Raw genomic sequence first — 14,489 nt, forward strand, 5'->3', positions numbered from 1 at the left:
AAGACTTGCTGTTTCAATTGAAAAGGGGACAAATTTCTTCCCATTCATTTTAAAAGCAGCAAGATTGGCTCTTAAGAATTTTTAGAATATTGACAGTTAAATCTCCTAACAATAACATCTGTAAAGATGTGTTCCCTCTTCCAAATTGTCCCTTTACCTCAAAGTAATAACTGAAGGAGAAAAAAATCCTCCCTATTCAGCTACTTTATAATTAAGCTGCCTCTGAAACTTCCTGCTAAGAGCACTTCAAAAGACTAGTCTCTAGTTGACAATCCAGTTTTCAGGATTTGTCCTTTCTTACCTGTCTTACATGAGTTACAGCCAAATAAGTAAAAAAAAATGTGTATTTTCTTTCTGCTATGAAATGCATTACAGAGATATGAAAGGAAGACTAAAAAGTGAAAAAGAAAATCGTTTATATTGCTTTTGCTGTATTTGCTGGGTTAATTCTGTGCTATATCTCCACAAGTACATAAATTCACTCATCTGCCCCTTCACATACCACCCGATTCATTAAATTTTGTCTTGCCTTAACAGTTGCTGTCTCACGCATGTATCGTACCAATGCATACCTTGAATTTTATATTCTTGCTATACAGCTATTCTTCTGCAGCTACAAAAGTGAAATGAATTATCATCATTACTTTCATGTAGTTTCTTTACAGGCCTCGTTGCTTTATTCTGCATTACCTTATTATCTTACAATTCTGTCAGAATTTCAACTAACAAACACTTCAAAAATGCATGTGTTAGTTTGTATGAGGTAATAGTTATCAGAACTCAAGTTCAAACCTTGGTTGTGGCATTATTGCTAAATGGCAAGCTTGTTTTTGCAAAAAAAGGCAATAAAAGATTCAAGAAACTATTTCTGTAAAAATAAAGAATATGCACTCTTATTTCACCATGGGGAAAGAGAAATAACTCCACATCTTTTGAATTCAGAATAAAAAACATGAGACAAATAAAGAACAGCAAAAACAATTACAGCAAAAATATTGATTGTCATGTACTAAATGTATCTTCTCAAATTCTTCCTTTTAATTATGTCCCACTTCAGCTCTTCCAATGCTAAATAGGCAACAATGTTTTCTCTATATGATTCCACTTTTTATATTTCTGGCTGCTACTGGAATAGAAATCTTCACTCTTACATTTCAAAAATTTAATCTCAAGAGAATCTTGCAAAGAAAAGTATGTGTTCTTCAAAAGAGAAAATATATATCACACAAAAAGGTGAAAGCTTTCAAAATATTTATTTAGAAAATGTATAACCCACATCTCAGTTTAAAAACAAGATTCACACAGAACATAAATAGGAACTAAATAATAATGGTAACTTAAGAATAAATTATATTAATTTGTCTTAAACTATAATATGCTTTACACCAGCATGAATAATTTGTTTGCTAAATATGAATTCAGAATATCCCAAGAATATTTCTTTTATTATTTTTACTTTTGCTTCAAATAAGCCTTGCCATAATAAATGTAAAATGATAATGTATCTGCCTTCATTAGGTACATGCCTGGTTGATATGTACATAGTTTCTTGAGAAATCACCTCACACAACAAATGAACTTTGCAAAATTGAGGCTTTATCCTGGTTTACTTTTCAGAATGTTATCTACTAACTAATAATATCCTAGCTTAGGTCTTTAAATGCAAGATTGTGAAAAAGAGGTTCAGTGTGGACTGAAAACCCTTAAGAGTCTGCAAGCAAAGAATTTTGTCCCATGCAGCCTTTTCTTCAAGAAAAATAAGAGAAAAAGTGGTTCTTTCTAATCCAACTTGTCTTAACTAACTACTGGTATTCCACCTGTGTCTGCTAGTTGGTTTTTCTATAAAAGAACACTTAAAAATATTACTCGTTTATTATAATTGTAAGGGGAGCTCCCTTCTGCTACATGTGTAAATCAGACCTAATTGCAAGGACGCTAGCCAGGATTTGCACAGAAATTGTGTGAAAAAATACTATATTTAGTATTAGGTATGTTCATTGCCTTGAGTTATATATTAAAAAATGAAGGATAAACAATTAAATAATAATATGCTTCATGTTTTTAAAATAGGAAATTTAAAAATTCTAAATTTTTAAAAATAGTTGAGGACAAAAACACTATAATCCATTTACTATACAAAGTTACAATATTTTAATTAATTTTCCTCAGCTTATTTTCCCTATTAATCACTGTAAATCTACATTTCTATAGAAGCAATTTTCCCTCTAGTTATGTATATTAACATTAAAATGAAGTAATTTACATCATTTTATCACTCTACTCCTGGGTTTAGTGCTTCCATGTTCTTTTATTTTCCCCATATTACTGGTACCGTGAAGCTGAGAGGAAGTTCACACATTGCACTAAATCATAGTTTATCTTAGTTTACTGAGTGGCTGGATTCATGTAATATGCGTGAGATAAATTATAATTTACAAATCACAATAGCTTGGTTCACAAAGCCACAGTAAAATTATCTAGTATCAGGATTGCTACTTAAAAAAACTACTACAGAAGTAGTAATAGCCAACATTCAAACAGGGCTGCACATACATTCATCTGTATCCAGGAATATGTTCCACTGAATTCAGTGGACTAAATATTGAGTAAATAATTAAATAGAATCAGGCAGTACTTATATTTAAAATGACAGCCAATATAAATTCCAGAGATTTTAACAAGATTTGATCTCAACCAAATTATCCTTAAACACAACCTTGTACAGGTTTAGCAAGCTTTCGGGCCTTCTGAATTAATGAACATGGTCTAACCCAGTCAGGAAAGGACTGAACATAACTATTTTGTGGAGCTTTTTTGGGATTTTTTTTTACAGTGTAACGTTATACACTCAGAAATATATATCCCAGAATGCAGTCTTGGATTGAATTCACCCACTGCAATGGTTTGCTTAACCATGATACATAGCAGTCTTCTTTGAATGAACTATCTTCAAATATGCAGACTGAGATTCCCAGCATTCCCAGTGAAGAATGTCAAGTGGTGAGAAATGTAGAAGATACTCTACCAGTATGCCTAGAATGTCCAGGTTAATAAGCAAAGGCGATTTCTTGAATAATTACACTTGGCTGGGTTATAGCCAAAACATTGAGCCATGGTTTGCAAACCAAAATGGCTGTTATTATTATAGCACAGTATTAGGTAAAAATAAACAGTTATGTCTTAATATATTGAATCAAACACTGAGTTATGTACACAAAGAACATGACAGGAGACTATGTTCCTTTTTTATCCATGAGCCTACATAAACTTCTGCAGTAAAGTAGAAAAATATTAAAGGAAATTTGTCAGAACACATTGCGCATTTAACACAACCACAAATTTTAGCATGTAAAACAAATAAATAAGAGTTAATCAACTTGCTCTGAAGATCTCTGCTCATGTTTCTGGATAAAAAAGTAAGAACCTGTTCTTGAGCTACTTGACCATAGTTAAGCCTGCTACTTACACAAAAAGCTTGCAGACCCCAAGTGGGAAGGAAAAAATGTCCTTTATAACATAGCATAGTTAGAATAGGGTGGTGGTGGGCTGATTACTACAAAAGTAGTTATTCACCATCCCCAAAAAGCTTATTACTTTTTGTTGCGGTCTATAAACGAATAGAAGTGGTGCTACAGATGCCAGTCTGCATCTCCCATCATTTTGAGCCAGTATAACCTTCCTGACTGGGAATGAAGGGAAATGTAGTTCACCACAAAGGGGAAGTTTCTCTAAAGGAATCTGGCACAGTCGAGTGGGAGGAGTAGGTACCGTCGCCCATTAGACGCCAGCCCCTCTGTAGAAGAGGACAGCTGCCTTCACGTGGCGCACCGGGCTTCGTGTGGTGATAATAATCGAGTATCAATGGCAATGTTTTTCCACAAATCAGCAGAAGCGACTGTGCAACGGGGGGGAGGGGGTTCTTCCCTACACTTTTGGTAGATTTGCAAGCTATTCGATTTGCCAGAAATAAAAAAAGAATGGTGAAATAAGTGTTTAGACACCCTGTATACAGAGATCAGTGAACGCGCTTCCTGCGGAGAAGACGACGGCTGGGCTTTTTCTTGGAAACCTAAGGGCATGGAAATCTGGGGCAGGTTTGGTTAGGGCCATGGAGCAAACAAGGAAAGCGGAAAGTCCATTTTTTCTCTCGAATGTGCTGCACATGCCACGGAGAGGCTTAGCCTCAGGAAGGCAACGCAGCCCACTTCTCTTCCCCGGTTTCCTCTTTGCAAACGTTAAAAAAGAAAAAAACAATAGCAAGAAAGTCGACAGCTCCCTCCACTCCCAAGAACCGATCCCCTCCCCGCCTCACCTCGGTGTCATTATTCAGGTTCCAGAGATCCAATCGGCCCATCCCGTCGACGCAGGCGAAGAGCGCGGGGTGCACAGGAGACCACATGACGTCGTAGACATAGTCGGCATTGTCTTCAAAGGAATAGAGCGGCTTGTTGTGCTGCAAAAGGGGGGAGGGGAAAAAGCAGAGGGAAGGGCAGGAAGACTTCGTGGCGCTACTGCCGCCTCGGGCTGTCTGGAGAGTCTAATTAAAAACTTTGCACATTCAACCAAGTGTCATAAAACTTCCCGCAGATGAAAGGTCCGGGGACGCAGAAGGCGGGCCTGCGGCGGCGCTCTCCCGGAGGGGGGGCAGCCATTGTCCGGGGAGAGGGAGTAACCGTACGAGAAATTATTGGGAAGGGGAACGATTTCCCATACATTGCATACTGTATAGGTAAAGGGTGCCGCTACTGCTACTACAATGTGGAGGGGTTAGGGAAACGCCACCCATAGTTTATGCTATGGGATCGACTTGCCCCTAGTCAGAAAATCTTTCTCGTTCCCTCTTTCACATAAGCTCAAGCTTACACCCAGAAGTCTCCAGAGAGGCTCCCGCTTTGCAAGGGAAGACGATGACTGCCACCTAGTGCTCCTTGCGCAAAGTCGCAAATAACGCAAACAGCTTGCGCTATTCCCAAACATGCCACCAACTTCCTTTTCCTCGTCCCATCATCTAGATGGCTGAACGCGGTCCCCTAAATTCTGTTCTCTCCTACTCTATGCCATCGCTTTCTGCTAATAGAACTGTCTATCGCATCGCCTTAATTTCAAGCGATTCTTTTGTTCTCTTGTTTTTCTTTTGGTAAGAGCAATGTGATCTGCAGAGTCTAGAGAGGTTTACAAATCTCACCCACCCCCAAACTTGGTATTCGAGATTCTCATTTCAGAAAAGAGGTGGCGAACTTCAGAGCGTGCAGCTGCCAAGAGTGTGGCGCTGCCGCTTGACTTTTACGAATTTACGCATCATTTCATTTCACAATAGACAGGCGGGCGAGACAAGTTTAAAAGTACATGGGAACTGTAACATATAATTGGGTGTGATGAATTATTCATTATACTTACTTGCTTCTCCTTATTCTCAATTCTGAATAATAGCTTTACCTAGTTCCCAGTTAACAGTAAAATAACATTTAAATGATAATGAAAATTCCAAAACAATAAAGAAATTAAATATTCTTATTATCCACCACAGAAGCCTAAACAACAGGATTTTTACATGAATTCAGGTGACTGAGTGTATATTTGTGTATATCTGTAAATAGGTATGTATGTGCAAACACAAATATACTTGGAAAATTTTGGAAGTTTCAGTATTAAACTTCTGAGGATTTAACAATTGTTTTATAAGATGGAATTGATCACACACAAAATAGTCATACATAGGACTGAACTTCTTTGAAGTTTTTCAATATTTTTTTCAATAATTGTTCATTGTGTTCATATATTAGTGTCAGAAATGCTTTAGAGCAACTATGAAATATATGTCACCTTCTACATGTGAGCAAGCTGTAATTTACATTTCTATTATTAATGGCCAGTAGTGAGAAATGGAGGAAATTGTAATTTCACATCTGGATGATCAAAAATTCTCAGTCTGATCTAAGAATTTTTCAGAACGTTCTTCACTTTGATGGACAATTAACCTTATAAGAATTGACTTGCATAAAATATCTACTCAGACCAGACATTTTAAGGACATTTAGCTATGGACTGATACACATTTACAACTCTCCATTGACTGCATGTGATTTCTCTCATTCACTTGTTTGGATACATTACTAATTTGATTAAGTCCTTTAGTGAACAGCATTCACTACCAAAATTTCAGAAACATTATCAAAAAATATCCAGATGTTCAACTTTGCCTTCTCAAGATTGACAAGACTAGCCTTTCTCAGTCTGGTGCCTCCCACAAATGTTAGACTAGGATTTCCATAAACATTGGCAGGGAAGTTATCTGAGATATTGTCCAAGATGTCTGTGGAGATTCAATGTCATCCAGGTCATAGTTATCCTAACGATACTGTTTCAGAAGGCAACTGGATTTTCTTATTTTTTAAAGACATTTGGCTTCTCATCCAAGAAGCTTCTTCAGCTCTGACTGAAGAAGCTTCTTGGATGAGAAGTGAAACATCTTCAAAGAAAAACAAGAAAGTCCTGTTGTCTCATGAAAAAGCATCTTTGGGTATTGTCCAAGACATTTAGAGTCTGTATTGAAAGCTGTTCTTTGAAATTTTCTCAAGAGTGCTTCTGCATGAAACCTTTATTGTGCAAATGCCCTGATCCATACATGGCTTCTTAAGGACTTTCCCCCCTCTCATTTGTCATTTCCCATAATTTTTCCATTGTTTTTTTTCCTATCTTGAGAAAGAGCATTAAAGACCATAAAGCAAAGAAACTGCTAGAAAAAAGAAAGACTTAATGGTACTTTATTATTACTCTTAACTTTGCCATCATGAAATAAAATAGAAGGCAAATATGACCTCTTTGTTTCTTTAATGAATGTTCATTTTGCTTGCCTTTTTGATTTTCACTTTTCTTCCCAAAAGCAGCAACTCACAAGGTGATCCTTAGAATTGTTAAATGCTGATGTTATAAAATCTTGATAGAAACAGAGCCGATGAAGAAAATTTTAAAAATATTGCTCAGTGTTTTCTCCCAATGTTTAGACTATGTATCTTATAGAACACATTGCATTATAAACATCTATAATCTATCCACTCACTTAAGTCTTCTGTTAAATCCTCCTTCTTTTATTCAGACAATCATAGATGAATAATAACTTTTCATGTGAAGAAACAGGATTTGACATAATTCTGATGGCTTTAGAATGAGGTTAATATGATCAACTTCTTAAGTACTGCATATGAAGATACAAGTTACAAAATAGGGCCGGTTTAGGCCTTTCCCCAATAGAAGAGTGGGCATGTAAATGCCAGAGGTAGCATGCTCATCCTATAAGGTTTTCTAGTAATTTTTGATAAACCCCTTATTTTGATGGCCTACCTCAAAGAATAGTATGTACACAGAAAGATGAAAATAAAAACTTGTGTCTAGGTAAAGTTTCAGCTGCCTCCCTGCATGGATGATCTGCATGGATGATCTTCCTTAATCCAGGAGGCGCCATTCGTTAAGAACTTCACTACTTAAAGGAAATCATGTGAACATGTTCACAGGTTTTAACTAGCATTTAACTGCTTAAAAGCTATAACAAAATCTATCAGATTTGTTTTTTCATGAGACAAGCCATTTCATAGAAAGAATAATTAAGACATATTTATGAATTGTATTTCTTACAAAGTTTCTTCACTGTACTCATCAGAGAGCCATACTGTTTTCACTTTGCATTCATTTGGACAGCTTGCATAAATGTTACCCAAAAGTTCTTAGGTTTATTGAGTTGCTGCTACATTTTTTGTATCACTTTTGTATAACCTTTTTTTTCATTTTTATCACCTTTGTCAAATGCAATATTTATTGTACTTGGAAAAATTCTGAAAAATGGAAGATGAGTCAGACAATTAAGATAGTGCTGCACAAATGAGGTTGTATTAGCTTTTTACTTAGTACATGATATGAAATTATATCCAGCTTTGATAATAGTAAGAAGTACTCACTACTTATCTTTGCCTTGCAAGGAACCCATGTATTCTGATAAAGTTAAAGAGGAAGAGGAATAACAGAGGCCTTTGTTTTCAAACTAGAACAGCCCATTGTGTCTCTCTTCCAGTAGCTTCTGGTGAAATCTGACACTTTTCTTTAGTACCTGGCAAAATTTAATCTAACATACTATGTAATCCTGTGCATATTTACTCAGAAGAAATATCCATTACTGTCTAGTATATCGGATTTTAGTCTGGAACTTCACTTGCATGGACACTTACAGTGTGCATATTACATTTATTCTAATTCCTCACTACTTTCTTAAAAATTACTCATCTTTGGACATTTTATTTAGGTCTAAAAAAACTCTGCTTTAGAATAACCTACCCTCCAAATCTTTTAAGGACTCTGTAAATTTCTATCACATACTATGAGCTATTTTTTATGTTATTTCTGTTTTCCTTGACAAGTTTGGACTTTTATTATGCTGGTTTCAGGGCAAGAATATTGCAGACTTACTGCAAAATTGTTATGAGGTGCTTGCTTGGTGGTTTATGTCCTGATTTACATCCTAATGATACTGAATCTGTATTACCTTCACATGGAAATTATTATATGCAAAGTGTAAAGGAAGGCAAGAGAAAAGGGTTCCAAGATAACATAGTGATTAAACTTTTGTGGTTTCCTCTAATATCAGGCCATCTTAGCTGAATTTATAAAAAGGAATCAATAAAAAGAATTTGTTTCCACATGAGATTAACAATGCATTCTTATATATTTTTATTCAGGAAAAGAGCTTAAGCATCAATTATTCCTACTAATCTCTAGGAATCCCAACAAATTCTTAATAATGCAAACAAAACTTTTTATAACTTCATAAATAATGGCATGGGTGAGGGTTCTGTTTTCTGAAATACTTGTATCTATGATGATTTTTTCTCCGTTCCTATGTATATTTGATTTGCATTAATTGTAATTGTTTTCCATTTTATGATTGTTTGCCACCCAGAGCCACTTGCTTGAGATATGTGGCTTCAGAAAATGAATGAATGAATGAATGAATGAATGAATGAATGAATGAATGAATGAATGAATGAATATGAGATCTTATGTTTGGAACCACTGTTAGTCTTTAGTACTGTACTTGAGAATGTCATTTTACTAATACAATCACTTCTCCTAATAAGACTCAGTTTCCATGAAATAAATTGTGTGTGTGTGTGTATAGCTAAGATAAAAATATTGACTGAATGATGACAAAATTCATTTAAATTGAATTCAAATTAATTTTTACAAATATAATTGATTCTTCTGCATATATTTCTTAATTTCCTTCTTCAGCTATCTTAAAAATTGCTGTTCTTGGAGGAACATTGGCTGAATCCACAAGCAAGTTTTTCAGAGTTGCATGAAGTTTATACATACATAGCCATGCTTAACCAATTTTGTGGAAACTATTTCTAATTTTTGTTACTGAGTGCTATGTACTTTTAATTTTTCTATTAATAAGTCTAAAAACAAACAAAATGAAGAAATGTTTTTGATACTAAGGTAACTCCATTTTAATTATAACAATTTATCATAATCTTTTTGTCAATGGTTAAAACCAATAGAAAATAAAAATATAACATCTCAAAAATAAAGTCTCCCTCAAGTTGTGCTAGATCCTAGAGTTTATATGGGTTTGATTATTATCTCAGCAACTTAAAAAGAATTAAAATTACTACTCAAATAATTGAAAGAGCTTGAATCTTAGTCTGAAAAAAGTAAAATTAGCAGTGGACTATAGAGTATGGTGTTAAGCTTGTACTAGCAAAGCTGGTCTGATTGGTCTGAATCTATTATTTTTTCTCAATCTACTTCATAGGGTTATTGTAACATAAAATGGGTACCGTATATTAAAATGGCTATGTTGTAATAGATGCCTGTTGCCAACTTCAGTGGTTCACCACTGTTTCCTGGATCAGGAGATGCTGAAGACATGACAATAGTAATTTGTTTTACACGTGGCTCCCCTTGAGGATTCAGAAGCTGCAGTTGGTGCAAAATATACATACATGTTGATCAGCACTAACTAGCTTAGAAGAATACACCCATTTTCCTAATGCTCCACTGTTCATCAGTAGGCTTTCCAGCTCAATTCAAGTGATCCCAGCACCAATTCTGATTATTGCCTATAAAATCCTGTACAGCTAGGGACCTTGCTATTTTCTAGCTAGGAGAGAATAGTGCGGGATCAAAGGTGTTGAGGACAAGACAACTTGTGTAAAATAGCTGACCTCCTTAGGTCAGATTAACTGCCATCTTCCTACCCTTTAGAAATGTAGTAAAAATAGTTACTTCCCATAGAGATTTTTAAAGCTTCTTCAATCATCAGACAGCAAGTGGGATGTTTTAAATTATACCTGTCATTTTTTGTTTTTATATAATAAACCACCTAAAGCAGGAGTCCCCAACCCCTGATCCGTGGACCAGTACCGGGCCATGCCATGCCTGCAACTGGTCCGCACAAACAAGCAAAGCCCCATCCGTGCGATGTAGGCAGCACACAAAACCATGCACCCTCTGGTCCATGGAAAAACCTCTCTCCATCAGTCCCTGGTGCCCAAAAGGTTGGGGACCTCTGACCTAAAGTTTGACAAGCAGCCAGCATTTCAAATTACTAAATTAATAAAGGCCATACAAGTTAGGCCACAGCTGTCATGATACAGATAGTCAGGCCTTCTGAGCAGCAGTGCTATCTTAGGAAACTCAATCCAAAAGAAGTTCAACTCAATGTGTTGGAGAAAAATTACAGTATAATGGTCAAAGCACTCAGATTTTGAACAGTTAATAGAGCTGATTGGTCTTATTCCTTTCTCATACTTTTGAGCTTTGATGCTTTAAATTACTGTTTTGTAGTCTTGATAGATTACCACATTCTATTATGTTTTATCCATCTTTGATGGAACATGACTCGATTCTTCAAATCTAAGTACAGTGAGGATTCAAATTCAGAAAAAAACCCTAAGAAAAATGCATAAATATATAAACAGTCCCTAAAGCAAGTACATTTTAAAAACTGAATACAATTGATGAAGTGTCAGATCAGCCTGACAAAATACAGTGTTACTTGGAGACAGAAATTATGCCAACACTGGAGGCATAGAAGCTGAAGACACCCAACTCTACTCACCACTCTGCAAGATCACCTATTAACTTCAGAAGGACTTCTCTGTGAATAAAATGGTTTCAGTTACTGCTAAAGGTTAAGCCTTTTGCTCAATTTCCAGCTTATCTATAAAAGCATTTCCACAAATCTATTATCAGCAAATAGAAGAGCTCCAGCTTATCAGAACTGAGTAACTTACTTGTAGTTTAACCTACTTGTATTTTACTTTTACATATTCTCTGAATTTTTAGGATAGTCACTTTTTTTTACTCAAGTTGCCATTTGCAAGGGCTGAAGTAGTATCTTTCCCTGTTTTGAGCATTTATTTTTCTGCATGTTTGCAGCCATTATTCTACCAATAACAAATATATAGGTTATTTTATATGAAAAAACCTGTTATTTTGCACATGTGACTGCTCAAAGTCTTTCTTAAAAAAATACAGTGATTACTGTGGGATAGATAAGCAAATTCAAGAAAAACATTGTGGAAAAACCCAGGGCCGACTTTTGACCACCAGGTTTTGCTTTGGTTTTGCTCCTTCAAATTACCTAGAGAAAGACCATAATCTTCTCCTCATACAGCTGGATGGAAGCCAGACCTCTGGCTCCAGAGGTAAAGGGCAAAAAGTAAAAAATCCTGCCTGAACAAGCAACTCCACCCATTCCTTTGAAATCACTTTGGCTTTTTGACAACAAAATTGAGCTCTGAAGAAAATTCATTCATTGCTTTAGTTCTGAGCAAAACTCAAAATGCTGAGCTTGTATAAAATACAGAACTGTTATCATATAAGCCAATATGCTACTTACCAAACAGACGGACACACGGTTCACTGAAATGATTAGCATGCTCTGCATACATGTATGACTCTTTGTTGTGGGACACAATAAATTTAATTGGAGCTTCTTTTCTCTTCCCAAAATAGTTTGTCACACACACACCCGGTCCATTTAAAGATGTTTATATTGCCACAGAAAGTCAACTTTGAATGCAGTGGCAAAACATAAGATCAACCCAAATAGGGCACTGTACAACACTTATTCTCTCTTCAAATGAGTAGGCCTATATTGCTATACTTATTATCTACTGCTCTATTAGTCATTTGGGACCTAAACATTTTGAATGTGTGAAAAGGGCACCCAGTTTTGGAGATAATTCATACTGTCCACTTGTGAATAGGAGATTTAATTGGAGTAAAAGGAAACATATAGATATCTCATGCTTCTAACTGGGTTCTGTACCATGTATATAAGCCCTTTTGTATTGCTGATTACAGTAAAAAAGATTGAAAAGTCATTTGTAAAAGTACATAGATTTAGGGGCATTTGCTCTTCACATGAGTTATAGGATTTTAAATCAAATTAACAGTCTGATAAACATTCAGCTTTATCTTTTGTGCATATCGCTCCTAGAGAAATTAAACTGATTTTAGTGTACATAATTTTGGCAAACAATTTTCCCAATAAAACATTTTTGTGCACCCATTTATGCATCTATGAATGTTCTGTATCCACTTGTACATCCATAAATGTTATTATTCAAATGTTCTGGTAATATATGTACATTATAAAATGCAAAGATGTATATTTTGAAGTTCATACTTTTTTCCTGCATATTTTCCCCATAAGGTTGCAATATATGTTTATCAGAACAATTTTTTTCATTTTATTTTAAAATTTTCTATTAAAATATTCGGTAGAGTCTGATTTCCTTAGTAAGTAAATAAAAGACAGAGACCAGAAAATCAAAGTGCCCAAAATAACTTATAACAGACTGCATAATATAATAATATTTTGCATTTATTTTAAGGTAGAGAGTTTTTATTCCTGAAATTTCTAGAAAGATGTATATTATATAATTTTTAACTCAGGAGGCTTAAGCTCTTCACAGTTGTCTTTGTTGAATATCAGGATAATGATAAATGTGGCCTCCTCAGAATTTATTTATCAAACATATATGTCACTGGCTCACAGTTTACTCAGTCTTCCATCCTTCCAAGGTCAGTAAAATGAGGACCCAGATTGTTGGCGGCATTATTCTGACTTTGTAAACCACTTAGAGCAGGGGTGTCAAACTCAATTTCATTGAGGGCCGCATCAGCATTGCGGTTGCCCTCAAGGGGCCGGGTTGGTGTGGCCTGGGTGGGCGTGGCTAGAGTGCGTATGGCCTACTGGGTGGGCATGTTCAGCTCTACATCGTTCGCATCAAGGGTGCCTATGGGGTCTGGGCAGGAGTGGGACAGATCTGAGGGTCTCTGGCAGAAGGAGGGTCTCTGGGCCAGGGCCAAGGCAGTGGGGGCCGTTCCCTCACTGTTTCCAGGATGGCTTCGCGGGCCACATGAAACCACTTCAGGGGCCGGATCTGGCCCCTGGGCCTTGTGTTTGACATGTCTGACTTAGAGAGAACTGTAAAGCACTGTGAAGTGCTATATAAGTTTAGGTGCTATTGCTATATCCATCCCACAGACTCTCAGAAATGTATAGTAATTAAAACATTTGAAATAAGATATTCACAGTAGTGTTAAAACAATTAAATTTATAACCCCCCCCCAAAACAAACATCTATTAGTGAGTCAAACTGAACAATTACCATTGTGACCCCTGAAATAAAACTGCCAGAAAATCATAATTTTCTGATTTTGGTGTTTTCGTCAGTTTTACCTTGCTAGTTGTAACCGACTCAGGTCAGTCCTAGTTAGAAGAGGTAGCCTTGTGGGTACTTCAGTGCCAACCCATGTAGGATTTTGAAAGCTGACACCCAGCACTTTAAATTGCATTTGGGAACAAATATGAATAGGGATTCTTTTATTGATAAAATAAATCAAAGGAAAAGATTACAACCAAATATTACTATTCTCCCAAAGGTGTATGTATTCATGTGAGTATTGAACGTTCACATTGTTCTTTGGCAGAATGTAGAAATCAACTAAACCAGGGTTGTCAAACCGCTCCCACCCCATTGCTGGCAATGGGAAAAAAGCTCCAGTACGTCACGTGACCTCGCGAGTTTGACATGTCTGAACTAAATTAATGAGAATTACCTTAAGTTTCTCTAATTTGGCAAAATAAGCCTAAAGGAATGAGTGCTCTCAGGATGCTATTTTTGCATAACAGCTGTTCTGAGAACACAACAGGTGAAACAAAACAATCACTTCCCAAATGCATAACACAACATAGAAGAGGAAACCCTGGGGACAAGATTCAGAAGTCCATCTGCATTTGAAAGACAAAGTCACTCTTTTGAAGACAGCAAAGTCCACATCCTGAATAGAGAGGACCACTGGTTTGAAAGAGGGATAAAAGAGACCATTTATGTTACAATGAGCAGCCCTCTCTCAACAGAGGGAGAAGGATAAGACACCAGCTATCTCCTATTTACAACGCAGCTCTTGCAGTAGTTCCA

At 36.1% G+C, this 14,489-nt stretch overlaps 1 protein-coding gene across 1 annotated transcript in view; it reads right to left on the reverse strand.

Moving 5' to 3' along the window:
* Nucleotides 1-14,489, reverse strand: part of DYNC1I1 (dynein cytoplasmic 1 intermediate chain 1) — a 215,334-nt gene that overhangs the window by 25,623 nt on the left and 175,222 nt on the right. Inside the window, exon 15 of the mRNA XM_083376361.1 lies at nucleotides 4,313-4,453. Within this exon, the coding sequence (XP_083232487.1) occupies nucleotides 4,313-4,453 (141 nt within the window). The remainder of the gene's footprint in view (nucleotides 1-4,312; nucleotides 4,454-14,489) is intronic.

Source organism: Vipera ursinii (assembly GCF_947247035.1).
Source record: "Vipera ursinii genome assembly, chromosome: Z".
Classification (NCBI taxonomy): domain Eukaryota; kingdom Metazoa; phylum Chordata; class Lepidosauria; order Squamata; family Viperidae; genus Vipera; species Vipera ursinii.